Raw genomic sequence first — 16720 nt, forward strand, 5'->3', positions numbered from 1 at the left:
GTCTTCCAGTCTTTTTCTTTCCAAGCTCCTTCGTTTTTATCACCTATGAGGACTAAAGTGTATCTGTTTGGTTAGTTATGTAATTATATGACCATAACCCAAAGGGATTTAAGAGCTGATCATTTTCCAGATGTGACTAAAATCTCCTGGTCTTTCTCCTCCCTCCCACAGTCAGAAGGTGAGTCTAAAGGAGAGGGTCTTCTCGTCTCCTCGGAGTTCAGGAACCAAAGGCAAAGGTTCTCCTCAGCACGGTGGGTGTTGATATTTTTTAACGTTCATGTTTTTGGTCTGGGAGTAATCCTGATACTGATGTCATCTACGTGCTAAAGGAGTCTTTAAACATAGAGTCAGACAACACGCCATCCACTGATCGTTGGTGGTGGTGGGGGGGGGGTCGGCCTATTTCATAGGATGGGTGGAACCCCAGGACCCTCAGGCTGTGAGGCAACATAGGTAACCACTGCACCCCTGTGAGCTGGTGGTTACTGGTTTGTGCACATCAAGGACTGGCAGTCATATCCAGGAGGAGCCATTTAAGCAAAGAACGTTACTTGTAATCAGGACCTGAATTAGCACTCCGTCTTCCTTCCTTCTTACTGGTTCCTCCCGTTCGCCCAGGAGTTGCACCTGGAATGGGTCCTGCTCCTGGCATTGGTCCTGGAGTACCTGGAGGTCCTGGGGGAGTCCAGGCCTTGCGGCGGTCCCCCAGCATAGAGCCCAATTTGGAAGAGAGTCCCAGCAAGGTTCCAAAGAGCTGGAGCTTTGGAGAACGCAGCAGAACTAGGCAGGCCTTCAGGATCCGGGGAGCAGCATCCCGTCAGAACTCTGAAGGTAAGACCGGCCAAGCTGAGCAGTGTCGATACCAGTCGCCCAAAAATCTGCACTAAAATCACATGTTCAGAAAAATCAGCAGCTTGTCCTGTTTGCCAGGACACTCTGTAAGATGTGGTCTGTCTTTACTTAAGCATTAGTCACTAAACTGCTGTTATTTTGAGATTAAATGTTTGGTTTAGAAGACTTCATCATCATCGTGTTTGTCAGCCTGGAACCGAATCCACCCGGAATCCACGAATCAGGGTTCACCTGCATGGCAGGACAGTTTTTATTGGATTCAAACTGATCCAGAGTCTGCTGCTGTCTCACCTCCATCAGCAAACTTCCTCTGATCTGTCCGGTCAGAGTTCGATCATCAGATTAAAATCAAAGGTGAAATTAGGAATCTGAGCTCCAGTGATGATGACTCAGGGTGAACAAACTCTTCTGGACCGGACCGATCCGATATACAGCATCGGTATCGATCCGATCCTGACCTAAATTACTGGATCGGATATCGGGGAGAAACCCGCCGCCCCCATGCCGCGAGCATTCGCCGGCACGGAGTGCGGATCCAGTTTAGTCCGAGTAAAGACATTAGATGTGGAAGTAGTGTGTTTTAGTTTTGTGAAAAATGTTTGTGGTTACATTACCATTCAGTTTGAGGGTTACAACAGAAAATTATTATTTTAACAAATGACTGATAATTATTTTTATCCTGTGACTTTACTGTATAAAACCCTCCAACGTTTCAGGAGAAGTTAGTCGTTATAAGAAGTGTCTGTGAACTAAAAATCAGGAATGTGGGATACTGTTTGTGTGTGATTTGGAGAGCCCAGCGTGTGCTCCCGACGCAGGGACGACACATGGCCAAACAGTTTCATGGTTCAGAAAAAAACTATTAAAAATAAGTGTTTATATGTATGTAAATGACACAAAATTTAGCCTCAGGTTAAGTGTGATAGAAACAGCTCACACTGACATCCATCCTGATCAAAGGTGAGTGTCATGAAGTGTTTGCATTTATTTGCACTGTTTTCCACCCTGGATGTCTGTTTATGTTCAGCTTTAAGTGTAAAAGGCTCCACTTTTTTAGTTGTTGAATATAAAGATTATTTTGTGCTGATATTGCACTTTTTTCAGGACAAAGACATTTTTGAAATCTGCATAAAATTGCATTTTAAATTATTTTTGAATTTTACTTTAAATACTTAGATTTAAAGTTCTCCTAAATATGTAAATACAAAGATCATTATTGCTGAACTGTGAAATGTTTGGGGTGTGGTGTATTTTTTGCATACAGTGTAACAGAACAGCTTGTTTTGTTTTTTAAAATGTGAGTATGAACAGCGAGACATTAAAAAAAACAAATCATATCGGTATCGGCAGATCCATATTTATGATATCGGTATCGGACATAAAAAAAGTACCATGGCGCCATCATGTGTGGGCTCACAACACTACAATGGTACAGGTGCAAATGTGCAAGGCTTCACAGTGGATGTGAGCATGGCCGGAGCCGTTTCCACACTGCTGTGGGACGAACATTTGTGTCAAATAAAGAATTTCTTCTACAAAAATGGAAGAGGAACCCAGCTCTTTGTTTTCATTAGACATCACCTGAGGTCACTGTGACATATGCAGGACAAATGAGAGAGGGGAAAAACAAAGAACGAGGGAAGAGGAGAAGGTCGTGAGAGGAAACTGGAGGTGTGACTGATCCACGCTCATCATCTGAGCATCAGTGGAGTCTTGGTGTGTGAATGATTCTGACTGGTTTAACTGGTTCTAGCTACAGTTTCAATGGTTTTTATATCAGCATTTAGAGCAGACTCTCAAACCTTGCCCACAGTGGATGCATTTGTAGCTGACAGTCGGATGATCCTCTGGTAGACTTCCCCCTTCTTCTGTGTCAGTCAGTGGTTCCTCTCTGTCCTCAAAGCTGAGATCAGTTTAACCTCCTAGGACCTGGCGTCCACATACTGTATGTGGACATCACATTTTGGGTCGTCTAGACCAAAATACTAAATGTTGCTCTACAAGTGCCTGATATCCACTTACGAGGACATTATACTGCCACTGCTCGATCGAAATTTGAAACTAATGTTCTCTTATGTCGATCTCATGTTTCTCAGAAACAAAAATCCAGTAAAAGAAAAAATCAGGTAATTCTTTGTTTTTACATTCATCAGGTCCCAATCAGCCCAAATAGCAAAGAGAAATTAAAAATGCTGCCATGAAAGAGTTTGGGTTTAGGCGGTTAACAAAAGGACCCGCCCACCTCGAAGTCATTTCACGTGTCATTGTTTACCTGAATGCTTTTGATATTTATGTTCTCCGTTGGCTGTGCAGCCTCTTCCTGTGTGGACGTCCCTTTAATGAGCAGTCAGCTATCCGGTTGTTCAGTGATGACGCGACGAATCCTACTTCCGGGCCTAAAGTAGTCTGCGTTTAATATGGCTTTTGTGTTGTTAACATGTTTAATGTTATGTATTTTCTTCTATTTGATCTCAAAAAACTCCTAAAACAGTCAGTGATCACTGTTGACCTCCCTCGGCTTTTATTACCGCTAGGGTAATAAGGGGTTTATTAGGGTTTATTAACCCTAACCCTAACCCTAACCTTAGGATGTAACTACAGCCCAGCCCATGCAGCAGTATATGAATGACTAACCTCGTATTGTGGATGGATTATCTCAGTTGTTCTCCTGGCTGAAGTTTGGTCCTTTTACAGCATCCTGCCATGCGATTACACTTGTTCCTGACCACCGAGAACACTCACGTTAACTTTTATCGAGTGGAAAAAAAGTTAGCTTGTTTATATTATGCTAACATAGCTGTGTCGCTAGCGGTCACGTAGCACATCATTATATACCAGCTAGCCCAACTTCAGTAACCCTACAAACGTCACTGCTGTTTAGTTTTCTGTCTTCATTTATGCTGGAAGTGATAACAGAGCTGTACGTTTGAATTTGTTTCCAAAACCCCGCAGTCAGGACATGCTATATTGTATTTAGATAGAAGCTAGCGAGCTAACTCCCTGCTAACTTCTAACTCCGTTAAATGTCATAAATTCCGTTTTCATGGATGCCTGGATGTTAAACTCAATTGTTACACCTGGTAGAGCAGAACGCTGATCATTTTATTAAAGATGAAAGACTTTAGACAGTTTTTCAACTCTCAGTAATGCCATAGTGATCGTTTGATATATGGACCTGCAGCGGAGTTTAGGTCCAGACACGGCTAGTGACGTCAGACTGAACAATCGGATAGGATGTTTCAGGAACTGTAATCTGAGACGTGATATCAGACTTCTAGCATTCAAGTTCACGGCGTTCATGTAAAGTTCACGTAAACCCTCTGTTTCCAGCGTTATAGAAAAGCTCGTGGGATCCCTTTGGTTCTGCTCTTCAAATAAACTTCCCTCTGCTTCTAATATTTACACATTCAAATTTTATTTATCACATACACAATCATACTCAGTACGACATGCAGTGAAATGCTTGTTGCTGTGCAATGCCCGACCATAAAAAACTAAACATAAAACTAAACTAGCCAGAAATTTTCATAATATACACGTTTAAAATGTAAAAATTTACAGTAAAATTGAAGGTAAAAGATTATAAATAAAAACAAATAGAATGTGCAGATAAACAAATTTAAGAAGTTATAAAACTGTGCAAATAAACCGTGTGGGAATAAACAGTTGCTGATGTACAGGAATGAGAGAGAGTCCAGTCCTACACCTGGTTGAGGGACCAGATACCCAAGGGAAGAAGCTCCTCCTCATGCTCTCTGTTTTGGCCTTAAGGGAGCCGAAGCGCTTCCCATAGTCCATTGTTGGGTCCATTTACCATACCACCTTTATAAAGCAATTTGAAATAAAAAATGTGTTTTTAGAAGAGTCTTAAAGTCAGAAAGAGAAGAGGCCTGCCTAACGTGCGAGGGCAGATCATTCCACAATTTTGGAGCAGCTACAGCACAACCACAGCCACCTTTAAATTTATACTTAGTCTTTGGTACCTTAACGAGCTGCTGATTGGCAGACCTAGGGGAGCGGGCAGGTGTATATGGCTGTAGTAGTTTGGGGGAGGGGGGCAGTCAGGCCATTAAAAGATTTATAAAGGATCCTGAAATGAGTTAATTAAAAATGTGCTCAGATTTTTATGTGCCAGTTAAACGTCGCACTGCAGGGTTAGGATTAGGCGCAACCTGCAGATGCCTGATGGATGCATCACTAACCCCACAATAAAGTGTGTTACAGTAATCCAGCCTCGATGTATCAAAGGCATGGATTACCCTCTCAAAAAGCTTCCTTGATAAAATAGGGTCTATTTTAGATGAAGTGCCTCACATTAAAAAAAGCTAGATCTTACAACCTGACTGTCAAGTTTAAGCTCTGCATCCATTTCAGATCACAGCGTTCCTCATCTTCCAGTCACACTGAGCTAGGCTAGCACATTCTGTGTGTGCTAAGCTAGGCTAACACATTCTGTGTGTGCTAAGCTAGGCTAGCACATTCGGTGTGTGCTAATCTAGGCTAACACTTGCAGGTATAAAATTTGGTAATTGTTTGGTTTTCTGGGTGACTGTGATGATGAGTGTGATCTTCCGTGATGAAGGTGTTTCCTCTCTCCTCTTCCTCCTGTAGTGCTGATAGAGATGCAGGATGAAGAGTTCAGACAGAAGAGCTCCCCAGGTCAGCACACACTCATACACACCAGAATACACAGAGGGAGGCCATCAGGGCAGAGGTAAACAGGGACATGGGGTTTCAGTCTGTGTGCAGAGCTTTGGTTACCATGAGCGTTTCAGCAGGATAAAAGTGAGTCACATTTCCTACTTTGTTTACATGCAGTGGCGTCTTGTTGGGCATTATGACGTGAGGGGCTGTATTGCCACCTGCAGGTCATGTTTGTGACAACATTTTAGTTTTGTTTTAGTTGTTTGGTTTTTTTTTTTTGTCCAGACATCATGTGAACTAGTTTGAGGTCGCTGGTTGTAATGACATGTTGGGTCCCACAGGTTCTGCAGTCCCGTGTGTGTGTGGTCAATTACACCCATTGTGTTTGTTGCCGTTTTAGAGGCCAGCCTTCCTGGAGAAGAAATGGCTGATGACAACAAGAGCTGCCACTGTGAGTTTGTCCCTCAGGACCTGACCCCAGCGTTAAAGGTTACCATTAGAGCCATCTGGTACGAACAGTTTCCTGCAAATATTCGTTTTTCTGCCACCATTCATCGCTTTGCTCACCCTTTATTTGCTGTTTATTCTGCACTGAATCATGTTTTTATTCACATTACTTTTATTTCTTTTTTTGTATTTTTTTTTAAATTTCTACTCACCCCAGGGTCAAAGGTCCCCATCAGCTGTTGGGTAAGAGCAGTCAGTCTGACCTCAGTTAGCTTCATTGCTTTATGTTGTTTCACTGTGTTCTGTTGTGTTGTAAAAGCACCTCTGCTAAGACATTACAATTATTATTGTTATTATCATTTCTCATGTGTTTTTTGTTGGTGTATTCAGGCATATCAGTTATCTGAAGTTTCAGGTCTTGCCTCAGCAGCTCTCCAGCAGTCCAGCTGTCTGGTTCTGGAATCTGGATCAGAACTAAATTCTGAGACATGCAGCAGCTCCAGTAGAAATAAAACCTCCTCAAAGAGAACCAGCTTCCCTCAGGACGTACGCTGAATCTCCAGAAGTGTTGGCTGTCCTTAGTTTGCTGTATGCTGTATGCTACCCCCCTCAGCTCACTTCAGAGCAGAGACTAAGAAACAGCATGTAAACAAACAAGCTGTGGGCTAGCTTCCATGTTTGTTTTGATCCTGGAGCATGTGGGAATGGAGGGGCCCTACCTCCGGGACTTCCATGACCCACCTTCTACAAGGCACAGAATAAAACCAACATTGTAGTAAGATATAGAAATATCATGGAGCAGCACGGTGGTTAGCACTGTTGCCTCACAGCAAGAAGGTCCTGACTTCAATTCCACCATCAGGCTGGGGTCTTTCTGTGTGGAGTTTGCATGTTCTTCCCGTGTTTGTGTGGGTTCTCCCACAGTCCAAAGACATGCAGTTAGTGGGGATAGGTTAATCGGAAACTAAATTGCCCATAGGTGTGAATGCAGGAGTGAATGTGAGTGCGAATGGTTGTCTGTCTCTGTGTGTTAGCCCTGTGACAGACTGGCGACCTGTCCAGGGTATCCCCGCCTCTCGCCCTAAGACAGCTGGGATAGGCTCCTGAAAAGGATAAACGGAAGCGAATGGATGGATGGAATATATAAATGTCTATAAAGTGTGATAAAAGGATGAACACAATGTGGCCTACCCTAACGTTACTGTTCTTTCCCAGGTATCGCTGACGTTTTTAAAGATAACCATTCAAAGTTCTGGTTGACTCGACTGTCAGAGAACGAAACAGTCTTTGCCTGCTCTTTGTAGATTTGATCTGGTCTTCATCTTTGGGCCAAGCTCAAACCGTTACTTTTAACGTGTTTCTCCATTGTGGTGACCCTGAGCCCAGAGCTTATCAGCAGGACTGTGAGCCACAGTTTTCAGGACTGAAGCAGAGATATGGACCATTCCTTATCTCCATTCCACAGACTGTAGATGGATGTGGTCAAGACTTGATTGACCTCATTAGCAATCCAGGCACTCATGCCAAAGCATGCCGGTAAACAGCGTGCAACTCAAACTAGTCACCAGGACTTGGATAAAGAAACCACACAGCACCCTGTACAGAAAAGCCCCAGAATATCTTCTAAGTATTCAGATTCGGTTTTTTGATTTCAGACAAGTCTATGTGGTATGACTGCTGGCTGTCTTGTTTCCTCTCTTAGCATCATGCGCTTCATGGTATCCAAGAGGAAGTTTAAGGAAAGTCTTCGTCCCTACGATGTGATGGATGTGATTGAACAGTATTCAGCCGGACACCTGGACATGCTCGCCCGTATCAAGAACCTCCAGTCTAGGTAAAACTGCGTGAAGTAAGACTTTATGAGGTTTTGAATGGCTTGACTCACTCTGTCTCCTGACTGGCAGGGTGGATCAGATCGTTGGCAGAGGAACACCAATTGCAGATAAGGATCGTCCCAAAGCAGCCAGTGAGGAGCTACCTGAAGACCCGAGCATGATGGGACGCCTGGGGAAGGTGGAGAAGCAGGTAACCAACAGACTATAAAGAGTACATCTGGTGGCTTTTCTGCTATGGTTTCAGACATGAGTCTGTTTTGCTGGTGTTTTCTCACTTAGGTCCTGTCCATGGAGAGAAAGCTCGACTTTTTGGTTAATATCTATATCCAGCGAATGGGAATCCCTCAGGCTGAGACCGACGCCTACTTTGGATCCAAGGAGCCAGACCCAGCACCACCCTATCACAGTCCAGTGGATCAGCTGGAGAAGAGCCAATCCATCGCCAAGATCATGCAGTCAGTGTCTTTTTATTCATTCATCATGTCATTAATGTAAATGAAAATACAAGTAAAGGGTAGCGTCATCAAAGTCACAGTAGTGATGAGAAAAATATAATAAATATTTCCCAATTTTAATCTAACTTGAACCTGACCTAAAGGCCCGACCATCCAATTCAATTAAATTCAATTTATTTATACAGCGCCAAATCACAACAACAGTCGCCTCAAGATGCTTTATATTGTACAGTAGACCCTACAATAATACATACAGAGAAAAACCCAACAATCATATGACCCCCTATGAGCAGCACTTTGGCGACAGTGGGAAGGAAAAACTCCCTTTTAACAGGAAGAAACCTCCAGCAGAACCAGGCTCAGGGAGGGGCGGGGCCATCTGCTGTGATTGGTTGGAGTGAGAGAAGGAAGACAGGATAAAGACATGCTGTGGAAGAGAGACAGAGGTTAATAACAGATATGATTCAGTGCAAAGAGGTCTGTTAATACATAGTGAGTGAAGAAGAAACACCCAGTGCATCATGGAAATCCCCAGCAGCCTATTGCAGCATAACTAAGGGAGGATTCAGGGTCACCTGGTCCAGCCCTAACTATATGCTTTAGCAAAAAGGAATCTGTTATCTTCCACTTGACCTCAGATCTGGCTGTTCATAAACAACTTCCTTTTGATAATCTTAGAACTTCCTGTTGATAAAATGGCGGTTACTTACTAATGTGTTTACATCTTGCACAGAGGGTTGCCAGGTGAACAGGTGGAGAAGGCTCGGGTTGTGACGAAGATGGTTCGCTCCAGCAGTTCCACCGGACACAGGAACTACAATGCCCCCACATGTCCTCCCTCCACCTCCTGGCAGCCCATCAGCTCCCAGCTCCACCAGCAGGCTCCGCCCCCTCCTCATCGTAGCCAGGGTAATACTCCAAGTCCGGTGGGGGATGGGTCACTGGTTCGACTGCCCCCTCCTCCATCTGGGGAGAGACACAGTGGGAACCGATCGAACCGTCACAGCACCGGAGACCGAGGGGGGGCGGAGAAACAGGAGAGGGCAGGAGAGGGGTCCAATGGGATGGGAGGAGGAGGCGAGGAGGGGAAGCCTGACAGTGACACCTCTATCTCCATTCCATCGGTGGACCACGAGGAGCTGGAGCGTTCTTTCAGTGGCTTCTCCATCTCCCAGTCCAGAGACAACCTGGACTTCCTCAACAATGGATTCTACTCCTCCAACAACCTGGGAGATCGCCATGGTGGGGGAGGAGCTGCCTGCTGCACCGCCGTCCGGTCCTACATCGCTGAGGGGGAGTCAGACTCCGACTCCGAGCTCTGTGCCCCGTCGCCGCACTCGGACCGGGCCTGGACTGGAACCAAATGAAGCTGCGAGAAATCCAGAGTCACAACCAGCAGAACATTTAAAGTATTCATCAAAATGTGAATAAAAAGTAAACATAAAGATTTAAACCACCAGCTGGAGGCTCACAGCAAAGGATTATTGTGTACAGAGCTCAGCGGCCGCACCCATGATGGTACGATTTACGTGACAGATTCTGCACGGCAAACATCTGTCCACACTGTCACCAACTGGCACACTGCTGGGACACGCTTTCACCTGATTGGTTGCTTGTTTCTATGTATAAAATAATCACATAATCTCAGCTCGCCAATACATTTGTTAATCGTTTAAACAAAGAAAAGTTGGAAAGATGGACCAGACTGCTGTTTGTTTATCTACTTCCTGTCCAAAGTTTAGGAAGTAGATCCGGAGCTGCCGGGTTTTAACTTTCAGGTGAACCACGAGCTTTCAGGTAACTTTGGCTATGTATGGGATCTGTATCTTATTCTGCTCTCTAGAGGCTGCAGCAGTATCAATGAACTCTGTTTATATGTTTTTTAATATTCTGGTTATTTAACTAAATGTGACTCTGCACGGTCACTGGAGCATCTTCTTACTGTGACACTATCAGCTTGCACCTGCTCATCTACTACATGTAATCTTTAGCAGGTTATTGTTTTTTCCCCAGGTGTTTGTGGAAGACTGTATGGACGATTTGATAGTTACTAACAGCCTGAGGTCAGTGCTAACACACATGCTTATGTATTTTGAAAGATAATAAATAAGACATAATCTTCCAGTAACTCCATGCTTCACAGACCTGCTGCAAATTTACTGCTGCTGTGATTTCAGAGTAGACATCAGGGGAAGATTACTTTTAATGCTTGTTGCCAATCGGGCTCTCTAAATATGGTAAGCATTGCTGAAAACTTAAATTTTAGCATTTTTCAGCTTATGAAAACCAAAAACCAAAATCATACAACCTGAAAAGGTCATCGGCCAGAATATTTTCAGTTCCCTTTTTATGTTGAATGTCTAGAGTGTATTCCTGCGTCAGCAGAGCCTGTCACATGAGGCCCTGGTTGTGGTTGAATATACGTGAAAGGAAAACGATCAGTGTGCACAACGATAGGAAAAATACTGGACTGCAGGTAAACTTGGAGGTGCTGAAGAGCCAACAACAAACCCATAGTTTCCTTTTCAATAGTGGAATAATTGAGCTGATTTTTGTTAAACTTGCAGGAGAAATAGCAAACGGGGTGGTCCAAACCCTGCACATCTTCCAGCAACAGCACTGCTCCAGCCCCAACTTCCAATTTGAAAGGTCAGGTCAACTCAGGTGCAAGCGAGCATGGGGTGTGGCAAATGAGGGATTTAGCACTTTCAAAAGCACCCTGACACTCATCTGACCAAACAAAATCAACCTTTGGACAGTAGATTAGAATCAGAAAGACTTTATTTTTTATATTATTATTCCCAAGGGGCAATTAAGACTAGTTAATGGTTAATGGTTGGACCGTGGAGGAGAAATTTCTGCAGATTTGCTGTAATAACCAACCATTCCCAGAAACCTATGCAGCTCACGCATTGTTTTAGTTGTGGAATAATCTTTAAGCGCAACAAAGTTGGACTTCATGGGCTGTACCTGCCCATGTCAAATGATCTTGCCGAGTTTCCGGATAAACCACCAGGTCATCCAAATAGGCACTGCAGTTGGAGAGGCCACTCAGAACTTTATCAGCCTCTGAAAGGTAACATGAGCATTACTGATATCAAATGCTATGAGAGTATAAAAAGTCATCTGATGATGGCTTAAATGTTGGAAGCATGTTCAGTTAAGGAGACTTGCTAGTAACCTTTAAGGTTTTCCAGTTTGGGTACAGCTCTAGGGGCTCTGATCTGTTTCAGCAGATATTCAGTTTCCTGTTTTGTTAGTGAGTGCTTTACAGGCAGTGTTGGAGAGTAACGGAGTACATGTGCCGGTGTTACGTATTTAAAATACAAGATATGAGTAACTGTATTCTGTTACAGTTACCGTTTAAAACGGTAGTATTCAGAATGCTTTGCTGAAATAAATGGGTTACACAGCGGTATTTTCCTGTTTCATATGTTCGGCTATGTCCTCTCTATTTTTGGTAATTCCACACCGGTGGAAACCCAAACAAAACACGCATTAAGAGGCTCTACGAGCCCGACACGAACCCGACGTATTAGCCAGAGGTCCCTCTACTACCGTTCAGAGCCGCGGACCTGTTTTATATACGCGCCGAATAGTTTTTTATACGAGATCGCTGCAAAAAGTGCAGCCTTACCTAATGTCCACCTACTGTTACTCATTTATATTAAGATTTAATATAAAATGAGTGTTATAGAGTCTGACAGCTGCTGGTAAGAATGACCTGCGGTAGCGCTCCTTCCTACACTGTGGGTGTAAAAGTCTACTGCTGAACGAGCTGCTCGGTGCTCGTCCAGTCTCACGCAGGGGATGGGAGCTGTTGTCCATGATGGATGTTAGCTTAGACAACATCCTCTCCTCCCCAACCTGCTCGATGTACTCCAGCAGACAGTCCACAATGTCAGTGTTGTCTGAGAACTTCTGGATATGGCAAGTGTCCATGTTATAACTGAAGTCCGCAGTGTACAGGGTGAAGATTAAAGGGGCGAGTACTGTTCCTTATGGGGCCCCCGTGCTACAGACTACCACTTCAGACACAGTCCCGTAGCCTCACATACTGGGGTCTTCTGGTGAGGTAGTCAATAATCCACGAGGACAGCTGATGGTCCATTCCCACCAATCCCTGCATCTTCTCCCTTAGCACTGAGGGTTGGATTGTATTGAAGGCACTGGTAAAATCAAAAAACATGACTCTCACAGTGCATCTGGCGCTCTCCAGATGAGAGAAGGCCCGATGCAGCAGGTAGGTGACCGCGTCATCCACCCCGATGTTAGGCTGGTAGGCAAACTGCAGCGGGTCTAGAGCTCTCCCAACTGGTGGGCGAAAGTGGTGTAGTATGATCCTCTCCATGGTCTTTATCAGGTGTGAAGTCAGGGCAACGAGTCTGAAGTGGTTTGGCTCCTTGGGTTGCGTTGTCTTTGGGACAGGCACCAAACAAGAGGTCTTCCACAGAATGGAGACCCTCTCCAGGCTGAGACTGAGGTTAAAGATAACCTCACAGAGTTGATCTGCACAGTCCCTCAAAAGTCTGGAGCTGATTCCTCTGCCTCCTCAGTTGTGGTCCCAGCTCTGCCAGCGAGAGCTCAAATTGCCCCCCTGACATCCTGAAATATGTCTGTAAGCTTCAGCTCCTGGATCAAACCAGGAAAATCCCCCTGCTGCTGCCTACTAAATGGTAAATGGTAAATGGCCTGTATTTATATAGCGCTTTACTAGTCCCTAAGGACCCCAAAGTGCTTTACATATCCAGTCATCCACCCATTCACACACACACATTCACACACTGGTGATGGCAAGCTACATCTTGCAAACACATATTTGTGCTGCAAGGTCATGCACAAACTATTGGACCCTTAAGATCAAACCTGTGTCATTCTTTTGGTCCACTGCAGTGCAGTAAGCCATCAAACAGCCTTATTTGGAAATCAGAATATTACATGAAATTGCTTGTTTGGCCAAAAATGGGTAAATGATGTAATTAAAAAAAAAAAAAAATACAATTTACATGTGTTGAGTTTAGAATGAAAGCAGTTTTACCTAATTTATATGATTTAGTACTGTCAACAGCAAGGAATTAAAAAAGGTGGTTATAATGGGTTTCATTACAAGTTTCATTACATTTGCACAACACAGCAGAAATGGTCACATATGGCAAACAATGCAACAAAAAAAACCCCAACAACACATAAAAAAACAAACAAACAAACAGCCGGGGCCTTCATCTGCCCATTAAATGTCAAACATCGCATTGACCCGTAGTCCCTGCTCATCAGCACATGCTTTTAAAAAGAGCTCCATGGTCTCTGCAAACTGAAAAACAAAGAGGAGGAAGTCCCTCCCTCCACAGTGCAGATGACAGGCCAGGCAAACATTGATGTGTTTGAATGCCTCCTCATCATGTGAGCCTTGAAGTTTTTTTTAAGAACACTAAGACCACAGTGAGGGCGTTTCATTTTCATGGACTTTCTATAAGCCGCAGTTTCATTTAGCACAGAGGGAGGAGCACATGAATGTTCTACTGAAGATTCGGAAAATGGTTTAGATGCTGGAGACAAGACATCGAGAGGGAGGCGGGGCTCCACGGAGAGTGCAGCGGGAGGGAGGCGGGGCTCCTCGGAGAGTGCAGCGGAGAGCAGTCCTGATAGTGGTGGCTGACTTGGCATTGAAGAATGCTGACATGACAATAAATGCCGTGCCATATCCCCACGCCGTATGGTGGTCATGTTACAGACAGGGCAGTGAAAGTGTCCTGCATCAGCATATCATTTTGTCTGTGAGAGAGGAAAACCCCCACATGTAATTTAAATGCAGTTGTATAGAATGCAATCAGTTTATCCAACAATCAGATTGTACATATTAAGAAAAACATCCAAGCCATCCTCATACTATGAGGTATATTTAACACCAACAAAGCATTTTTAATGTGTCCATTTATTTGCTCCTCAATCTTTGCCCTGACAGCAGGGCTGAAAGTGGGGCACAGAGGGCAGTGAAACAGGCAACACGTGGTGCATTCCTGCAATTCTGGCTTGGAGGCAGAACTCCAAATTGATATGTGCATCTAAAACAGAGAAAAGTACACACATTCCTTACTAAAGTTTAGATTCCTCTGTTTAAAAATACTCGACTAAAAGTAGAAGCATTCACTCAACTTTTTACTCAAGTGGAAGTAAGAAGTACAGGCTTTTGTACTTTAAGTTCAAAAGTTTAAAGTAATCTTGCTTCCACAGTGCGCGGGGGGGGGGAATAATGTAATGACCCTGATTTGAAAATGTCGGGAGTACAAAGTGCAGGTACTTGTGCTAAAATGTAAGAAGTAAAAGTATAAATTAGGCACAAAAAAGTACAGCGGTAAAGTACAGATACCAGAAAATTCTACTTAAGTAATGAAGTATTTGTACTTCGTTACTTTCCGTCTCTGAAGCCAACAAAAAAATCATATTCTAATGCAAAATGTGTATTTTTTGGCTTGTCGCCCACAGAAGCCCTTAATCCAGCTCTCCTACTTAAACCAGGGCCAGTAAACGGACACATCTGTGTTTCTCTGCGAAGCACGATAAAAAAAACACAATTTAACAATGAGCGTTATTATAACGCAAACAGAGTGCCAGCATGACCAGTGCAAGCAAACTAGATGATTCCTACAATTATGAAATTACTGACGGCAAATTCATATATGAAAGACTCTGTCCCAACCTTTACGATCTACTTGCAAGGTTTCCACTGTATCCATGCAGAGGACGCGTTTCCGGCTACTGTGGAGGTCGCAATATGGCGCTCCACAGTGGCTGCAGCCAGACCCTTCTCTATTTGCCTGAGCTCCAGCTAGATTCAATTCAATTCAATTCAATTTTATTTATATAGCGCCAAATCACAACATAAGTCGCCTCAAGGCGCTTCATAGATACAGAGAAAAACCCAACAATCATATGACCCCCTATGAGCAGCACTTTGGCAACAGTGGGAAGGAAAAACTCCCTAGATGAAGAGTTTGAAAAAAGTTTAGTGCATCAGCTAATTGCTCTGCTCTGATTGGTTGATAAAAGTCACCTGCTTTAACACAAATGGAGGACTGAATGTAAAATCGTTGTTTACTGTTTAAGTGGACGCTGCTAAGCCCATCATCTTTGTTTCCTGTTTGAAAACCAGGAAATATTTTTTGATATGATAAATTTTGGATTTGTCCTTCGTTAATGTTCAGTTAGGAAGGTAAATGCTGGACATCAACTATCATCTAGGTTCAGTTCCATAATCAAATTTAACTTGACATTTTGAAATGACATTTTTATACTCAGTGCCCTGATTTAAGAAGCTCAAAACTAACAAGACAAACATATTTGAAATACAAGAAAGTGTAGAGCTGTTCCTGACTGGCACCGGAGGCTCGCACCCTGTTGGAAACTTTCCATTTTGAAGACCTACAGTGATCCTCCTGACTTGGTTAGGTGTTGTTTTTCTGAGAATATATTTCTGTCGTCATGCTCTTCAGTTGTCTTTTATCATTTCTCAAGTCTCTAATATTCCTGCTGTGGCTCCGATTGCTTTGTTTTTCAATGTGCACTCACACTGAAATAATTTTTGACCTTCATCTTTAAAATGACAGTGAAAAGCAATAAATTACAAATAAAAACTTTGAATCAATTTTTTTTGGCAAATATTTTTATTGAAAAAAGAAAACAACACAGTACTTGCACTTACCGAAATACAATTAACCAGGCAATACCTCTACACCAGTAAAATAACAGATAAAGGGTTGCCACTTGAGGAAAAATTTGGCTGTGCAACCTCTCAACGTATATTTTATTTTTTCAAGTTTTTTAAAAAAAAACAAAAAAACATAACATCTTTAAGCCACCGGGAAATAGTTGGATACTTAACAGACTTCCACTGCAACAATATTAGACGTCTCGCTAACAGGGATGTGAAGGCTATGATATCTTTTTGTGTAGAGTCAAGTATAAGTGAGCGATCAGGAATCCCAAATACAGCAATCAGGAATGAAGAGTTACCCCAAGAACAGCTGACATAATAGCAAAATACCTGTCCAGAAACCTTCCAGCTCAGGACACGGAAAAGACGTGGCTAAGGTGACAAGGAGAGCCGTGGCAGTTATCACATTTGTTTTCCACTTCTGGTTACAATTCAAAAAGTCTAGACTTAGAGAAATGCGCCCTGTGTATGACCTTAAATTGAATAGGTCCAAGACGAGCGCAGGAGGTGGAAGATCGTACCCTCGCGATAGCCTGTTCCCAAGACTCCTCATGTATTCGAATTCCTAGTTCCCCTTCCCATGGACACTTAAGCTTAACATTAGAGTGGTTACTAAAAGACAGGATAGTATCATAGAGTTTCGAAATGGTTCCTCTGTGATGAGGAATAAATGATAGCGTAGTTTCCCACTGCTGTTAAGTATTACCATGAAATAATGAGGGAACGGACCCCTGTCCAGCTGCGTTAGAGTCTCTAATAATGGAGGATTGTGCGTA

General features: G+C 43.4%; 1 protein-coding gene across 3 annotated transcripts in view; it reads left to right on the forward strand.

The window, feature by feature from the left end:
- LOC120739239 (potassium voltage-gated channel subfamily KQT member 2) overlaps positions 1–10361 on the forward strand; it is a 28379-nt gene extending 18018 nt beyond the window's left edge. For 2 of the 3 annotated variants that reach the window (XM_040040946.1, XM_040040945.1), the window contains 8 exons: positions 172–251; positions 619–831; positions 5464–5511; positions 5897–6005; positions 7646–7777; positions 7848–7968; positions 8058–8233; positions 8967–10361. In XM_040040946.1, coding sequence (XP_039896880.1) covers positions 172–251; positions 619–831; positions 5464–5511; positions 5897–6005; positions 7646–7777; positions 7848–7968; positions 8058–8233; positions 8967–9600 — 1513 coding nt within the window. In that variant the 3' untranslated portion in view covers positions 9601–10361. The remainder of the gene's footprint in view (positions 1–171; positions 252–618; positions 832–5463; positions 5512–5896; positions 6006–7645; positions 7778–7847; positions 7969–8057; positions 8234–8966) is intronic. The other variant, XM_040040947.1, reaches the window with a different exon arrangement.
- Positions 10362–16720: the final 6359 nt, after the last annotated feature.

Source organism: Simochromis diagramma, unplaced genomic scaffold, assembly GCF_900408965.1.
Source record: "Simochromis diagramma unplaced genomic scaffold, fSimDia1.1 OVJJ01000296.1, whole genome shotgun sequence".
Taxonomy (NCBI): domain Eukaryota; kingdom Metazoa; phylum Chordata; class Actinopteri; order Cichliformes; family Cichlidae; genus Simochromis; species Simochromis diagramma.